Below are 17,214 nucleotides of genomic sequence, written 5' to 3' on the forward strand. Positions count from 1 at the left end.
ATACATACTCACATGTATATCATGTTATCATATATATAAGATATATATACATACACACATATGTGTATATGTATACATATAATATGTATATATATATACACACACACACACACAGGATAATATATGCAACACACACACACACACACACTCACACTTATATGAGAGAGAGAAATATCTCTATACCATAGCTTACATAGGGACATAAAACATAACCAACACACAGGGCCGAAGCCACCAGGGTGACACACAAGTGGGTCTATACTCAAGCACTTGTGGGGGATAAAGGCAGTATGTTCGTAAGTTTAAAGCCACCCTGAGCTATACAGGGAAACCCTACCACAAAACAAAGGCAGCAGAGTGGGCTCCACAGCAGCCTGGTAGGTCTAGTGAGACTCTGAGAGTCAGAGGGAATCTGTCTCAGAGTGGGAGAGAGGAAGAGAGATACTCTGCCTTAAAAAAAGAGAGAAGAAAGAAAGAAGAAAAAGATAAGGTGGGAAAAAAAGAAAGGAAGTGAGAAAGAAGATCAGTAAGGAAACAAAGATGAAAATGTCTTTTGTTTTTACTCATTTGCTGTCTTCCACACAAAGTACCATAGAGCCCAGACTGGCCTTCATCCCCTACTCATAGTGGAGGATGAGCCCGAACTCCTAATCCTCCTGCCTCTACCTCCCGTGTGCTGTGATGTTATAGATGCAGGCATCCTGCTCAGTTTTTACTGTCAATTTCACTCAGACTTGAGTCACCCAGGAAGAGGGAAACCCCACTTGAGGAGCTGCCTAGATCAGAGGGGCCTGTGGGTATTCTATGGGGGTTGTTTGGTTGCTAATTGACCCAGCCCACTATGGGCAGTGTCATTCCCTAAGTAGGTGGTCCTGGGCTATGTAAACATCTACCTGAGTGAGCATGAACTTGCGAGCAAGGCGGAGAAGCAGTTAGCATACAGCATTCCTCTATGGGTCTCGCCTCCAGGTTCCTACCTGGGGTTCCTGCCCTGGACTTCCTTCAACAGAACTGTGACCTATGAAAGCTGTACAAGCCAGAGCATTTTACCACAGTAACAGAGACCAAATTGTAATGGTGATCCACCACATGAAGTTTAAAACCTGGTTCTCTGGAACACCCACAAACTTGACAAAATTATATTTAGGTGGATAGACTAAGAAATAAAAAGAGTTGAGAAGACTCAAATCACTAAACAATACTGAAGAAATGAAAAGGGTCATAAGAGTATAGGGGAAAGTACATGCCAAACACATGGGAAAACCTAAATAAAATTATCAAAATCCTAGAATCACAGAACTTGAGAGCCCCTTGTCTTGTTTTAAAGACAGGGTCTCACTACAAAGCCTGTCTGGGCTTGAATTCACAAGGTAGCCCAGGTTGGCCTCACACTGAAATCTTCCTGCCTCTGCCTCCTGAGTGCTGGGATTAGAGGGAGGTGTCGCAATACCTGGCCTGACACAGTCTCTCTCTCTCTCTCTCTCTCTCTCTCTCTCTCTCTCTCTCTCTCTCTCTCTCTTTATAATTCTAACATTTTCATCTATTCTGGGATGGGCATATTGTGCATGCCTGCCACAACACACAGGTGGGAAGTGGGTTTTCTCTTTCTATCGTGTGGATCCCAAGGACTGACCTCAGGCCATCAGGACTGGTGGCAAGCACACCTACCTGGGAAACCATCTTACCAGCTCATGGCTTTTAAAATTAAGAGGAAAAATCTGAGCCATGTACAGGACCTAATGTATATGCTTTGCTTATGAATGTGAGTCAGAGGTAATTCCAGGCTCTCTCTCTCTCTCTCTCTCTCCTCACCCCCAGACAGGGTTTCTCTGTATAGCCCTGGCTGGCTGTCCTGAAACTCACTCTGTAGACCAGGCTGGCCTAAGACTTACAGAGATCCTCCTGCCTCTGCCTCCCAGCCAGTGCCACACAGAGAGATCAGGGGGAGGTAATATACGTGTGTGTGTGTGTGTGTGTGTGTGTGTGTGTGTGTGTGTGTGTGTGTGAAGTATACATTAAACAGTTTGACAACAGAGACAAGGAGATAGTTCACTCGGTGGGTGAAGGTTTGGTCACCAAGCCCGACAACCAACGTCTGGAAGTCCTCTGACCTCCATACAGGCAGCCTCGGCACCCATGTGCCCCTCCCTCCCCATGCTAAATACCTAAGTGAATGTGAAGCTTTGTAACTAAACCTTGACAGCATAAAAATAATAGCTGGGGTGGCTTGAGAAGTTAGGCAGGTGATTAAGCAAGGCTGGAATTTCACAGAGCGCCTTCTCAGAGAGCCTCAGAGATCAGTCAATTAATAAATGCATTAAATGCTTTAACGGTACAAAGGTAAATACTTAGACAGATAATAAAAGCTAACCATAAGCGAGGACGAGAGGGGAGGGGAGGGGAGGAGGACAGAGAGTTCCCTAACAACAGTCCTCACGTGAAGAAGCCGATCGACGTGGCTAAGGAAATAAATAATGTAATGGGTGGCCAAGGGTGATACAGGTACATTATGCCAGGTCTAAGAACATGAGGAGTTTGATCCCTGGAACCCACGTGGTGAGGAGAGAGCCGCCTTATTCATACCCTCATACACTATGGTACTCTTGTGTACACACACACACACACACACACAAAATCAATGTATTTAAAAAAAAAAAACAATATAATTGCAGGTAGAACTCTTGTCACCACCTAGCCCACTGTCCCTTGAAGCATCCCTGTCTCGGAAAATAAATAAATAAATAATAAATAATAAATACACGCACAAACTTCTGAGGACTAGTGATATGGCGGCTCCATCGGTAGAGCACTTGTTAGCACGTCTAAAGCCCCGTGTCCTGTGTCCTATCCCAGCTGCCACATAAGTTGGGTGTGGTAGCATAATGGTGGATAGGAGATAATTATTGACAATCACGCTGATTAAGCCAATTAAAAGTTGGGAACCGGGCTGGATTGATGACTCAGCGGCTAAGAGTTCAAATCCCAGCAACCACACGGTGGCTCACAACCATCCGTAATAAAGATCTGATATCCTTTTCTGGGACGTCTGAAGACAGTTACAGTATACTTACAGATAATAAATAAATAAATCTTTTTTTTTTTTAAGTTGGGAGCCTGCTTTTTTTTTTTTTTTTCCTTTGAAGGGCAACAGAGAAGTTGATCTTAGGGGAAAGGGGAGTTTGGGGGAGGACTAGGAGGAATAGAGAGAAAGGAAACTGCAGCCTGGCTGTAATGTAGGAGAGGAGAAAACAAATTTTAAAATGTGGGGGGAGGGGGTAAATCTTTTTTACCGGTAACCAGACTGGAGAGGGCTTATGCTTCTGAAAAGACTCCTGATGTCCGAACTCAGTGATCCAGAGTTTTTGAGGGCAAAACAGCCCATAAAAAACGTAATTTGCACAGAGTTAGATAAAGGGCAGAGTAATCTCAAGATGTTCATTCTTGACAGAATGTGGTAGTTATTTTAGACATCACTTGCTAATTATTTTGCTTACTACATCCAGACCCTGGTCATAGAAACCTTGGATGTGTTGCTGAGGTAAATAAGAGGAGCCACATTGGTGAGCTCTGGGTTTGATTGAGTGACCTTGCCTCAGGAATAAAGTAGAAAACCAATTAAGAATGATCCCTGGCGGGCTGGTGAGATGGCTCAGCGGGTAAGAGCACTGACTGATCTTCCAAAGGTCCTGAGTTCAAATCCCAGCAACCACATGGTGGCTCAAAACCATCCGTAAAGAGATCTGACTCCCTCTTCTGGAGTGTCTGAAGACAGCTACAGTGTACTTACATATAATAAATAAATAAATAAATAAATAAATAAATAAATCTTAAAAAAAAAAAAAAAAAAAAAAAAAAGAATGATCCCTGGCATCCACACGCCGCCCACTCACATATGTCCAAACACAACAGCAAACGTGATAAAAACACTGACCAAAAGCAACTGTGGTGAGGAAAGCCTTACTTGGTTAGAGGTTACAGCCCATCATCCAGGGAAACCAATGAAGGAACCTGGAGGCAGAAACAGAAGCACAGATCGTGGAGGAACACTGTTTTCTGGCATTCGGGCTTAGCTTCCACAGATTGCTTTTCTTACACCGCTCAGGCCTATCTATGCAAAGATGGCACCATCCACAGTGGGCTAGACCCTCCTACATCCGTTGGCAATTAAGAAAATACCCCACAGATGTGCCCATGGATCAATCTAATGGTGGCAGTTCCTCTACTGAGTTCCCCACCCAGTTATGTGTCAAGCTGGTAAAAACTATGACAGCCTCTTTCCTCATTTTGACGCTACCTATATGTCTCTCTACTTCTCTGGTTCTCTTGAGCCTCGTTGGTAGGAAGGGGTGGTTCACGGTGTTGAACCTGTAGACTAAGAGTGTCTTCGGCATCTTAGGGAGGGATGCAGGTACAAGATATCCAGCTCTGGGGGAAGAACTGGGGATAAGTGCGTTTTCTGAGGACCTTTCCTTGTTTCCTAGGACCCCGTGACTTTTAGGATGGCTAACTTTAACTATCAACTTGACACAACCTAGACTCACTTGGAAAAATAATCTCTGTGAGGGAGGGATTACTTACATTTAGCTGTCCAGCATCTCTGTGGGATTTTCTTAAGGCAATTGATGTGGAAAGACTTTGCCCACCATGGGTGGCACCATTCCCTAAGCTACATAAGAGTGGAGAAATCTAGCAGGGCAACCAAGTAAACTACATGCATCCCTGTATCTCTGCTCTTGACTGACCATGGATGTGATGTGATTAGCTGTGCCCTCCTATGACAACCCCATAGTCACAGATAGTAACCTCAAGTGGTAGAGCTAAAATAATCTCTTCTCTATTAAGCTGGTTTTTTCGTAGGTTGTTTCATCAGAGCAACAGAAATGAAAGTAGAACAGCTCTCAAAGATTCCAAAACAGAGAATCCTTCCAGATCATTCTCTGCAGGGGGCAGGGACAGAAGGGAGGGCTTGAGAGCCACAGGTATCCTGGTAAGAGAGGAAGGTAAAAGGAGGTGAAACCTTAAGCATAAATAAGTACGTAATAATACGTATTTACAGCCCCACTCTCCACCAACCAAACTTGCCTACCCCCCTCCCTCTCCAACTTACTTGGAAACCCCAAGAGCTCAACAACAATGGTGAGTGGGAAGTCCTGGGGCAGGTGCCCATCAGCAAGCATTTTATACCACTTCCTTGCTAGGAAAGGTGTCAGCAGAGCCAGAGAAGAGTACAGCTTCAGAGAAGACCTGGGCCATGGACAAACGGAAGCTACAGCAGGGGAAGAATTTGCTCAGCCTCTGAGAGCCGTCTGAGTCTGTGTTAACTCACTAATGGTACTCTCTCACCTCTCCTGGGTACAATGGCAAATATTCGCAGTCACTGAAGTTATAGCTCAAAGGTGCATCAGACCTGATGACCCAAGTTCCATACCCCCCGAACCCACATGGTAGAAAGAGGGAAACCACTCCCAAAACGTATCCCCTGACCACCACACATGTGACATGGTACACTTGTGAACACACACAGAGAAAGAAAGAGAGACAGACTTTAAATAAATATCAAGATGTAATATTTTAAGATAAAAAGATATTCCAAAGTGATATTCCCACCGTTCTATAAAGGCAGTACCCCTCAGCCATCCAGGTTTCAAAAGTGTAATCCAAGGCTAAGGCTGCTCCTGAAATAATGGGACATTGTCTTCCTTGACTTCCCCTGTGCTGGGCGGGGGTAGAAGCCCAGGATTTTCCACATCCTAAACCAACATCCTCTACCACTGAGCCACGCCCCCAGCCCCTCCCTGGGTGATTCTAGGCAGGGGCTCTACCACTGAGCCACGCCCCCAGTCCCTCCCTGGGGGATTCTAGGCAGGGGCTCTACCACTGAGCCACGCCCCCAGCCCCTCCCTGGGGGATTCTAGGCAGGGGCTCTACCACTGAGCCACGCCCCCAGCCCCTCCCTGGGGGATTCTAGGCAGGAGCTCTACCACTGAGCCACGCCCCCAGCCCCCCACTGGGGGATTCTAGGCAGAGGCTCTACCACTGAGCCACGCCCCCAGCCCCTCCCTGGGGGATTCTAGGCAGGGGCTCTACCACTAAGCCACGCCCCTACCCTTGAATTTTAGGACAATCTTAAGTAAGGGACATAGAAAACAATGAGCAGGAAAAGGAATGTGGGGCTGGTGAAATGGCTCAGAGGTTAAGAGCACCGACTGCTCTTCCAAAGGTTCTGAGTTGGCTCACAACCATCCGTAACAAAATCTGATGCCCTCTTCTGATGCTGTCTTCTTCTGAAGACAGCTACAGTGTACTTACATATAACAAATAAATAAATATTAAAAAAGAAAGAAAGAAAGAAAGAAAGAAAGAAAGAAAGAAAGAAAGAAAGAAAAGAAAAAAAAGAAAAAGGAACGTGCTTTGCCTAGCCTCGGGTTCCCCACTCTTGAAGAGCTACAACCTAGATTCAGTGGAGTCACTCAATGGCTATTTCAGAGACCCAGTCGAACAAACCTAAGATTAAGCTGACCAGAACCGAGCCCTCTGGTCCTGCACTGGAAGAACCTAGGTCAGGAACCAGTACCCAGAGCAGAAATTCCCTGTTTAGGACCCCTTGTCCTACACCTCTCCCACTTCACAGTGCCCTCAAAGACTTCCACTCTAGATGCGCCTTCTCTAATGGCCTTTAAAGTCCCAAGCAGTGCCCTCTAGTAGACATTATGAATGTTTCTCCTTCAACAGGATCCCATATCTCAAACAGCGCCCTCCAGTGGACAACTCAGGCATGGCATGAGAACTCATGCAAATTCTAGAGCACCAGTTAGGGGAAGGGAGCACTTGGGATGCGGGTTTTGTGAAAGAAATGAGGGCATCTTTGGAATCCGAAGATTTGGATGTGTTTAAGAGCTGCGATGACAAAAACAAAGGAAGGTGTCATTTAGCATTTAGCAAATTGGTAATGTTCTTTAGGATCCAGTCTTCCTTGTTCCTATCATTAAAACAGCCAAGGGAAAGACAAGAAGGCTTAGTGGGTAAAGGGGCTTGCTACCGAGATCTGTGGACCCATGTGATAGAGGGAGTTGATTTCCACAAATTGTCTTCTGACCTCTACACATATTCACAAAAGATAAATCTATCAAATGCAATTAAAATGTTTTAAATACAGTCAAATTTGGGCTGGAGAGATGGCTCAGCGGGTAAGAGCACTGACTGCTCTTCCAGAGGTCCTGAGTTCAAATCCTAGCAACCACATGGTGGCTCACAACCACCCATAATGAGATCTGACGCCCTCTTCTGGTGCATCTGAAGCCAGCTACAGTGTACTTAGATATAATAATAAATAAATCTTTAAAAAATATATATATACAGTCAAATTTTAGATCAGTCCAGACATCAAAACACAGACAACCTTTTTGGACCGCATTCATAGCAAACAACACCTTAGAAATACACCTTGGCCAGTAGGATGGAAACTCAAGAGTTGTGTGTCAGTTTCCAGGAAATGGCCTTAAACAGAGCAAGAACATCATTTATCCTGTCTTGGAGGGTGCAGATGTGACTGATGGCTGACACTCCAGGAGCCTTGTTACACCGTATGTTGTTGGAAGTCACTTTCTGAAGATGGTAAAGCAGGATACTGTGAAAGGTAGCACCAGGTTCCTTAAAAGCAACTGATACTTGATGTCAAGTGTAATCTCACATGGCTGTCTTCAGAGTTGTTTCTTCTTCCTCCTCTCCCTCTCCCTCTCCCTCCTCTTCCCCCTCCTCTTCCTCGCCCTCCTCTTTCTCCTCCTCCACTTCTTGCACTTATTTATGGAGGGTAGGGTACATCCCGAGGTCAGAGGACACATTTCAGGGAGTTGGTTCTCTCCTTCCACCACGTGGGTCCTAAGTATGTTCGGCGACAAACGTCTTGGTTGACTGGATCATCTTACAAACCTCTTCCTGCCCTTTTGCTTACTAAGCTGTCTAAGCTATTATGGATTTATGGTAAACCTGAGGCCCATCGACAGTTTATTCTTGTCCCAGGATCTTTCTTTCAGTGAGACAAACTCATAGTTACAAAGGTCAAGAGATAAATTGCCCAGCATCACCTGTTTTTGGAACAACTGGATAAGGAACAAGATACTGTCACTAACTGGACCCTGTTTATAGGCTAAAGGCGCTGAGCTTCAAGACTGGGCAGGACTGGCCTCACTCATTCCCTCATTTCCCTTCACGGTTTTAATAATCTGGCGTTACCATGCTCAGAAGCGGCGTCAGACTCTTTCTCTCCCACAGCAACAGTAACACACACCCTGTCTGTTCCTCTTTCCAGAGACACCAGGAAAGAGACAATCAAGGGTTGGTCCCACCCCAGTCCTCAAGGTCCGAATGACAGCCTCTGGCGCCACCTGGCGATAGTCAGCACGGACCCGTCGCGAGTGAGCTGGACTGCAGATGAGTTTCCCGGCATGCAGTGGCCAGGTTCTCCAGGGACAGGAGGGTTGGAGGGCGGGGGGGGGGGGCGGGGGGGATGTCGCAGTTTGGAGAGATGAAAATCGCATATCTGGGAGAGGTTGGACTCTGCGCTGGTATCTTCTGGGGACCAGCCTTTTGCAAGACAGCGCGCCTTTGCCCCTTGCTCGGAGGAAGTGACTGATGAGTGATGAGTGTCTGGGGCTCGAGGGAAAGCTCCCGGCGTCCACAGCGAGCATGCGTGCACGTGTCCCCCTACCCCCCATAGATCCACGCAGCGCCCCATATCGCGTGCGCGCACGCACGTCCCCACGCTCTCGCGTGCAGGCCAGTCGCCCACGCAGCAGCGGCCCGCAGGCTCCAGAGCCAGATGCCCCCACCCACCCCGTGAGCCAGTTGTCTCTTTCATGTAGTGATCTCGCGTGGGCACAAAACTGCACACTTCCCACAGTCACTAAGGTGCAGCTAGGTGGGAGACTCCCTAGAAGGCTGGGCGTGTGGTCTAAGGGACTCCCAAACAGGCTGGGGGCTCCAAGTGTAGGCCGCTCCCACCTGCTAGCCACAACAACCAATGAAAGCTTGGCCCGGTGATGTCATGGACCAGCCGGACCCTTGTGATGACAGCCGGAGGTCACCGGTCAGGGGAATTAGCTCAAGCCCACCCTCGGGGGTTCCGGAAGTTTCCAGAGCTGCAGCAGAGTGCATTGTAGCATCTCCCCACAGCCTTCTGCTTGCCACTATGTGGTCTGGCTTCTCAGCTGTCCCCGTGTCACCTCTTCTTGCCCACAGGGGTCTTTTCCTATAAGGGAGAGCCTGTGTTTCTGTTATTTGTTCCTACAGGTGTTCTTTCGTCTCCACAGAGATGTCCCACGTCATCTTTTCTACCAGTGTCAGCTGAAGGGGGTCCTCAGTCAGGCTTTCTCGTGTCTCTTCTCTTATTACCCTGCCCCAAGCTTTGTCCTGGTTACAGATGCCAAATATTAGGCCTCTGATCTTTCTGGATTAGAGCTGTCAGTGTGTCCTTCCGTCCGTGAAAGGCGACCGGTCTGTCTGTGACTTGTCACCGCAGGAGACTGTCGCCTGCGTGAACGGTGTCTGGTGTCTCCGCAGGCTGCGGTCCGTCTGTCACGTGGGTGTCTGCCCCGCCGCTGCGGGTCTGCGGGTCTGTCGGTCTGTCTGAATCTACCACTGGAGTGTGTCTGGGCTCCCGCTCCCCGGGGTCTCGGGGCTTGAAGGGAGGGAGGAGGGGAGGTGGCAGCCCGGGGGAGCGGGGAGGGGCGGGGGCGGAGACAGTGGGCGGGCGGGGGCGCCGTGCGGCCCGGAGGGGTGTGTGCGGGGGGCCGGAGGCGGCTGTCACTGTCGGCTCAGCCTGCGCCGGGGAACATTGGCCGCCTCCAGCTCCCGGCGCGGCCCGACCCGGCCCGGCTTGGCCGCCTCAGGTGAGTCTCCCAACCCACCCAGGACCCTCCACCGAGTCGGGACCAATCCGCATCCCGGGGGAAACGTGCGATCCTGGAACGATCGAAGCCCCCCAACAGAGCTCCTACTGCACCTCCTGCCCCGTGGGGCCTGCCTAGAGGGGCCCCTCCACTGCCTCGCACTCCTCTGAAACTCCCGCTAGCCGCTGCATACTTACTGATGATGCTCGCTGGGCCGGCCGCTGCCTCTGCGCTCCCTTCCTGCAGGGACCCCCTGAAGGCCCCTTCCCCACTCTCTTCAAAGTCTGGGGACACTGGAAGACGCCCCCTGTTTGGGGCGGAGCCCAAACTGCGCAGGTTACTGACATCCCGAATGCACCACCCCCCATCCCGAGGGCCGCGACCCCAACGTCCCTACCCAGCTGAGCCCCTTGCCAGCTCCAGGACCCCTCCTGCGCTCTCTCTCTCTCTCTCTCTCTCTCTCTCTCTCTCTCTCTCTCTCTCTGACTCTGTCTCTCTCTATGTGTCTCTGTCTCTCTCTTTCCCTCCCTCCCTCCCTCCCTCCCTCTCACCCTCCCACCCTCCCTCTAAAAGGAGGCTCAGCGGAAGCCCCGAGTTATAATTAGCCCCACTCGGGTTTCCTGGTTAATCTCCAACAACGCCACTATCCCCAGATCCAGGCGACCAGAACTGGCTGGGTGATGGGTGAACACCCGGAGGGGGTAGTTCCGACCCGGGGAATTTTGATCTCTTGGCTGGAGACGCCGGAACTACAGCAGCTGTTGCCCCCAAAATAGCGCCCCTGCCTTTGCTACGGGGATCTCCGGAGCTCCCGGAACACAGACGTCCTGGCTCGCCCTTCAACCCCCTCTGCGATGCTCACGATTCTCCAGATACCCCCACACCAAGGCTCGGGCGGGGAGCTCTGGCCTCTTCTTGGTCTCTACTGCTCCCGGTTGGCAGTGGAGGGCATTGCAATATGGGGATGCAATAGGGGCTTGAGTTCTGGTGAGCCCCACAAGGGGCGAGTGAGACAGTTGGCTGGAGTCAGGCGAGAGGGGTGCGGTTGATGTAAAGCAAACGGGTACCAACCGGCCGTACCAGAAAGAAGAGAGGCGGAGCAGGGTGGGGCAAGGTGTCGACTGGACAAGATTCCAAGATGCCTTCAGAACCTGGGACTCCCGATACCTTGAATGCCCAACCCACTCCCCAGAAGGCTTTGGCTAACCCAGGAGAGGCTTGGGCTGTGCTTTCTTATAACTTGCAAGCTCCCGAAGGGGCCACACCCGTCCGTCCATGAGGGTCCCCTGCACCTGTCCTGGGGCCTATACAAAGCCTTTCCAACCCTGTGCTGTATACTAGGGGTCTTAGCTCAAGCTGCAGGGGAAAGAGGTATGGAGGCCCTTGGAACTTGCTGGGCAAGGGAGACTATGTATTAGCCAGGCTTATCTCAGTTGGCTGCATTTGTTGCGGTATGGGTGTGTGTATGTCTGATCTTGTGTTTGTCTGCCTGTGTCGCGTCTCCTAGCTTGACTCCATTTCTCCCCTCCCCTTACCAATCTGCCACACCTCCTCTGCAACTCCTTGATAAGCCCTGGGCAAGACTGTTTCTTAATCTCCCACTGAGCTGCTGTCTTCACCCTTTGCCTTTCTTTCTCCCAGCAGACACCAGCCTGTCCTGGCAGTCATGAGGCCTCCCTGGTATCCCCTGCATACACCTTCCCTGGCTTTTCCACTCCTCTTCCTCCTCCTCTCCCTCCTGGGAGGAGGGGCAAGGGCTGAGGGCCGGGAAGACCCGCAGCTGCTGGTGAGGGTTCGAGGGGGCCAGCTGAGGGGCATCCGCCTGAAGGCCCCTGGAGGCCCAGTCTCAGCTTTTCTGGGCATCCCCTTTGCAGAGCCACCTGTGGGCTCACGTAGATTTATGCCACCAGAGCCCAAGCGGCCCTGGTCAGGAGTGTTGGATGCTACCACCTTCCAAAATGTCTGCTACCAGTACGTGGACACCCTGTACCCTGGGTTTGAGGGTACTGAGATGTGGAACCCCAACCGAGAGTTGAGTGAAGACTGCCTGTATCTTAATGTGTGGACACCATACCCCAGACCTGCTTCTCCCACACCTGTCCTCATCTGGATCTATGGGGGTGGTTTCTACAGCGGAGCGGCCTCCTTGGATGTGTATGACGGCCGTTTCCTGGCCCAGGTTGAGGGAGCTGTGTTGGTATCTATGAACTACCGAGTGGGAACCTTTGGCTTCTTGGCCCTACCAGGAAGCAGAGAAGCCCCTGGCAATGTAGGTCTGCTGGATCAACGGCTTGCCTTGCAATGGGTGCAAGAAAATATTGCAGCCTTTGGGGGCGACCCGATGTCAGTGACTCTGTTTGGGGAGAGTGCGGGTGCAGCCTCCGTGGGCATGCACATACTGTCCCTGCCCAGCAGGAGCCTCTTCCACAGGGCTGTCCTCCAGAGTGGCACACCCAATGGGCCCTGGGCCACTGTGAGTGCTGGAGAGGCCAGGCGCAGGGCCACACTGCTGGCCCGCCTTGTGGGCTGTCCCCCAGGTGGCGCTGGTGGCAATGACACCGAGCTGATAGCCTGCTTGAGGACAAGGCCCGCTCAGGACCTGGTGGACCACGAGTGGCACGTCCTGCCTCAAGAAAGTATCTTCCGATTTTCCTTCGTGCCTGTGGTAGACGGGGACTTCCTCAGTGACACACCGGAGGCTCTCATCAATACTGGAGATTTTCAAGACCTGCAGGTGACTAATGGCTGATAGGGGCAGACCAGATTCTTCTGGGTTTCATCCGTCCTTCCCCCTTTCCCAGGGACCCAGGCATGAGGGCTTACTACAGATCCACTGTTAGAGGTCCAAGTTTGTGGGTCCCAAAATCAGTCCTTCCCTGCCGAGTGGTTCAGATCCCAAAGTGGTTGCCGGGCGAAAAAGAAACTATGGGTATATTTTTTTCTTCCTCCACGCCTTGTCTCTCCACCCCACCCCCACCCCCACCCCGCTCTCTGTTCTACACAGTTCTGGCTTTGTAATGGTTCGTCTCTCTGGCTATTAGGTTGCTCATCTGTCTCTGTGTGCCTCTCTATCATCTCTCCATCCTTTCCCCCATCTCCAACTATCCTCAGGTGCTGGTGGGTGTGGTGAAGGACGAGGGCTCCTACTTTCTGGTTTACGGGGTCCCAGGCTTCAGCAAAGACAATGAATCTCTCATCAGCCGGGCCCAGTTCCTGGCTGGGGTGCGGATCGGTGTACCCCAAGCAAGTGACCTGGCAGCCGAGGCTGTGGTCCTGCATTACACAGACTGGCTGCACCCTGAGGACCCTACTCACCTGAGAGATGCCATGAGTGCAGTGGTAGGCGACCACAACGTTGTGTGCCCTGTGGCCCAGCTGGCTGGGCGACTGGCTGCCCAAGGGGCCCGGGTCTATGCCTACATCTTTGAACACCGTGCCTCCACACTGACTTGGCCCCTCTGGATGGGGGTGCCCCATGGCTATGAAATCGAGTTCATCTTTGGGCTCCCCCTGGATCCCTCGCTGAACTACACCACGGAGGAGAGGATCTTTGCTCAGCGACTTATGAAATACTGGACCAATTTTGCCCGCACAGGGTCAGTGGTATTGGAGTGGGGATGGCGTCTGGGGGTCCAGGGGAGAGGGGTACCCATGGATGGCAGTGAAAAAGAAGAAGAAACCTTCACAAAGTTAAGGGGTGAAGAGAAAGTCTCAGGTGATGCCGGAGAACAAGGCAGGCAGAACAGGGAGTCCTTAAAAGACAAAACCAGCTGGGAACCTTGAATCCCAGCACAGGAGGGAGAAGACAGTCTAATGTATACAGTTCCAGACTAGCTGGGACACGACAGAGTGAGAGCCCCCATAAGGGCTGGGAACAGCTCCATGGTAGACGGCTGAAAAGCAAATGTATATGAGGCCACCCCAGCACTCTAAAAGACAGCGAGGTAACTGGTATTCAACAGATAAAAGAGATTGCCCTGCAAGCCTATCTCAGTTGAATCCCTGAAACACAGAGAAGTGGCTCTCCACAAAGCTACCCCTGACCTTCAAATCTCTCTCACTCACACACAAACCCACACAGATGATGATGATGATGACGACAGAGAAAGGCAGTAGAGGTTTGGGGGTGTAGCTCAGTTAGTACTTACCTACCTAGCATGCACAAACCCTTGGGTGCATCTGATTTTCGTTTCCCAAAGTAAAAGTAATAATTGTAGAGACAGGACTGCACCTACCTACACAGCTAAAAGCACAATCCTAGAATTTTTATTTTAAAATAGGGTCTCGCTATGTAGCACTGGCTGGTCTGGAAATCTCCATGTTGATCAGGCTGGCTTCAAACTCAGAAAAATTAGCCTGCCTCTGCTTCCCGGGTGCTGGGATTAAAGCCTGTAGTACCGCACCCAGCTAGAAAGACTTTGAAAACAAAGGGAAATGGAGAAAGAGACAGAGATGTCCAGTGGAAAGAAAACTTCCCTAGGTGGTGGAATGGTAGAAGGTACTTAAAATGAGAAGGGAACCTATCCATGTCTGTAAATCCGTACTCTGGGAAACTGAGGCAGAAGCATTGGCAGCACTCATTTCTCTCTCTCTCTCTCTCTCTCTCTCACACACACACACACACACACACACACACACACACACACTCACACGGGGCGAGGGCGGGGGTGGGGGGCTGGCTGGAGTAGGGAGAAGAGAGTTGGGTGTTAAGAGTTGAAGAGGGTCCAGAGTCAGGAAAAGGATCCACGTCTTCATTCCTTATTCCTCTGGGCAGGCTGAGATTTCCCTTTCCTTCCTCAGGGACCCCAATGACCCTCGAGACTCCAAATCTCCACAGTGGCCACCGTACACCACTGCCGCGCAGCAATATGTGAGCCTGAACCTGAAGCCCTTAGAGGTGCGGCGGGGACTGCGCGCCCAGACCTGCGCCTTCTGGAATCGCTTTCTCCCCAAATTGCTCAGCGCCACCGGTAGGCGCATGGAGTGGGGGGAGCAGGGAATGCACAAGGCGGCAAGGGTTGGAAGGAGGGGAGAGAGATGGGGTGCAAAACACAGGGTGTAATCCCTCTCTTCTCCACCTCCCCAGCCACGGAGGCTCCTTGCACCTGCCCAAGCCCCGCCCATGGGGAGGCGGCCCCGAGGCCCGGGCCGGACTTAGCCCTGTCCCTCCTCTTCTTCCTTTTCCTCCTCCACTCCGGGCTTCCGTGGCTCTAACTGCAATCCTTTCCCCTTCTGGTCTCAAAGCACACTTACTCTAGTGTGTAGCTGAGAAGGGGCCCCTCTCAGGGATACAGAACCCCACTCCATTCTCAAGCCGAGACAAAATGGACAGACTCAGGGATCTTTGTTAAACAAAAATTCAAAAAACAGGATTTTTTTTTTTTTAATGTAAAAAATTATCCTTTGGAGCTTGAGCCTGGTGTTGAGGGGAGAAGGATCCGGGGCTAGTTGGCGTCAGCCAAAGGGCCTTATAATCGCCAACTATTTCTGTATCTTCTCTCTTTTCCCCACTAACCCATGAACCCTTCTCCCACTCTGATCCTGTCCCTCCCCTCCGTCTTCCGGTGATTTTTATCTCTTCCTCTCCTTCCTGTTCCACCTCTCCCTTCATTCTCCGGATCATCCACTGTTCTCTTTCCACCACCCCGCTCGGCCTCCGACAATGCGTGTGTGCCGGCGCACTCACGACCGGTCTCCACTACCCGACCTGTTCCGTTTCTCCCACTCTTGCGGGGTGCCCTGGCCGCAGATACTCTGGACGAGGCGGAGCGCCAGTGGAAGGCCGAGTTCCACCGCTGGAGCTCCTACATGGTGCACTGGAAGAACCAGTTCGACCACTATAGCAAGCAGGAGCGCTGCTCAGACCTGTGACCCCTTGGGGGACCCCAGGTCCTGCCGCCCTGCCCGAGCCCCTAGCTGTATATACACTATTTATTTAAGGGCTGGGATATAATACGACCGAGCCCCCAGGCCCTGTCCACTCCTCCCCGACTTCCTCCCACTAGGGGCTCCCCATCTTCTGCATGTCTTGGGCTAAGCTCCCCTCCCCGCGGTGCCTTCGCCCCTCTGGGCCGCCAATAAACTGTTACAGCCACCAGAGTCTGTGCAACACGCGGGAAGTTGGGGCGGGGATGAGGTCAGAGACGCTGGGAACAGAAGCCTCGGGATTGGTGAGCACTGAGGCACCCTGCCCGCAGCATCCGGCGGAAGCAAGCGCTGGGCCCGCCCCTAGGGGCGGAGCCTGCGACTGCGCAGCCAGGCTGGTTTGCCGGCGCCTTTTAGAAGGCTCCTTAATTCGTCTGCCTGTGGAATCATCTCTCCTGCCGCTAGCCTGCTTGCTGAGAGTTCTCCGGTTCTACGTGCCCACACTGCCCGTAGCTAGTCCCAGAAAACACCAGGAACCCGGAATTGGCCCTGCCTCGATGACAGCTGCTCTACCGAGCACCCTGGAGCTGCTGAAGGACGTGCACCTGGGCCTGCCTGTGCCCTGCCATGATCCCGCCCGACTGGCCCTCCTCTCAGGCCACTACCTTTACTATCACTATGGTTGCGATGGACTGGATGACCGTGGCTGGGGATGCGGCTACCGCACCCTGCAGACGCTGTGCTCCTGGCCAGGGGGCCAGTCCTCGGGCGTGCCTGGACTGCCAGCCTTGCAGGGAGCCCTAGAGGCCATGGGCGACAAGCCCCCCGGATTCCGGGGCTCCCGTAACTGGATCGGCTGTGTAGAGGCCAGTCTCTGCCTAGAACACTTCGGAGGACCTCAAGGGCGCCTATGCCACTTGCCCCGCGGAGTAGGGCTTAGGGGAGAAGAGGAGCGGCTTTATTCACACTTTACAACGGGTGGGGGCCCAGTAATGGTAGGAGGAGATGCAGATGCCCAGTCCAAGGCCCTGCTGGGGATCTGTGAGGGGCCAGGTTCAGAAGTCTATGTCTTGATACTGGACCCACACTACTGGGGCACTCCAAAAAACCGTTGTGAACTACAAGCTGCTGGATGGGTGGGCTGGCAAAAGGTAAAAAGCGTCTTTGATTCCAATTCCTTCTACAACTTGTGCTTCACCAGAAATCTCTGAATCACCACGCCCTACCTGCACCGTTGGGTAGATCCCAGAACTGAGACTAAACACAGCCACCTATTTACTTCGCACAGGCCCCCACCGCGATCAAGTTTGGGCCTGGCACAATGATACGGGCAGGTGAATCTGAGTTCAAAGCCAACTTGGTCTACACAGCAAGGCCAAGCTGGAATTAGAGATACTGTTCTGAAAAATAATAAATTGGCGTAATTCAGCTTACTATGGCCCAGCCTGTGTTTGGGAAGGGA

The 17,214-nt window shown here is 51.7% G+C and overlaps 2 protein-coding genes, 1 long non-coding RNA gene and 1 other non-coding gene across 11 annotated transcripts; 3 read left to right on the forward strand and 1 right to left on the reverse strand.

Annotated features, from left to right (window-relative positions):
• Positions 1-3,865: 3,865 nt before the first annotated feature.
• On the reverse strand, positions 3,866-10,164 carry Gm42456. 3 transcript variants are annotated; one of them, XR_003955814.1, is made up of 4 exons: positions 10,085-10,164; positions 5,108-5,244; positions 4,804-4,984; positions 3,866-4,008 (listed from the first exon to the last, which is right to left on the reverse strand). It is a non-coding gene; the product is annotated as a predicted gene 42456 (long non-coding RNA). The 3 variants fall into 3 exon arrangements; XR_003955815.1 differs by having other exon boundaries at positions 4,579-4,984; XR_003955813.1 differs by having other exon boundaries at positions 3,866-4,984.
• Positions 9,767-15,986, forward strand: Ache (acetylcholinesterase). 6 transcript variants are annotated; one of them, XM_006504547.4, is made up of 5 exons: positions 9,767-9,887; positions 11,532-12,621; positions 12,999-13,483; positions 14,688-14,857; positions 14,974-15,986. In XM_006504547.4, the coding sequence occupies exons 2-5, from the start codon at positions 11,554-11,556 to the stop codon at positions 15,099-15,101; spliced, it is 1,851 nt and encodes a 616-aa protein (XP_006504610.1). In that variant the 5' UTR covers positions 9,767-9,887; positions 11,532-11,553; the 3' UTR covers positions 15,102-15,986. The 6 variants fall into 6 exon arrangements, 5 of the variants coding, with proteins under 5 accessions (XP_006504610.1, NP_001276939.1, NP_033729.1 ...); NM_001290010.1 differs by having other exon boundaries at positions 9,774-9,887; positions 11,529-12,621; positions 15,637-15,986; NM_009599.4 differs by having other exon boundaries at positions 9,774-9,887; positions 15,637-15,986.
• On the forward strand, positions 15,300-15,396 carry Mir8116 (microRNA 8116). Its single transcript, NR_106196.1, has one exon. It is a non-coding gene; the product is annotated as a microRNA 8116 (primary transcript).
• A 202-nt stretch (positions 15,987-16,188) lies between the features above and the next one.
• Positions 16,189-17,184, forward strand: Ufsp1 (UFM1-specific peptidase 1). The gene has a single exon (NM_027356.2). It carries the CDS (start codon positions 16,310-16,312, stop codon positions 16,961-16,963), a length of 654 nt encoding a protein of 217 aa, NP_081632.1. The 5' UTR covers positions 16,189-16,309; the 3' UTR covers positions 16,964-17,184.
• Positions 17,185-17,214: the final 30 nt, after the last annotated feature.

This window comes from Mus musculus, chromosome 5, assembly GCF_000001635.26.
Source record: "Mus musculus strain C57BL/6J chromosome 5, GRCm38.p6 C57BL/6J".
Lineage (NCBI taxonomy): Eukaryota > Metazoa > Chordata > Mammalia > Rodentia > Muridae > Mus > Mus musculus.

Coding starts and splice junctions, on each gene's coding strand:
- Ache (XM_006504547.4), top strand. CDS start 11,554: ATGAGGCCTCCCTGGTATCCCCTGCATACACCTTCCCTGGCTTTTCCA. Junction 12,622..12,998: donor GAGATTTTCAAGACCTGCAG/GTGACTAATGGC, acceptor AACTATCCTCAG/GTGCTGGTGGGTGTGGTGAA. Junction 13,484..14,687: donor ACCAATTTTGCCCGCACAGG/GTCAGTGGTATT, acceptor TTCCTTCCTCAG/GGACCCCAATGACCCTCGAG.
- Ufsp1 (NM_027356.2), top strand. CDS start 16,310: ATGACAGCTGCTCTACCGAGCACCCTGGAGCTGCTGAAGGACGTGCAC.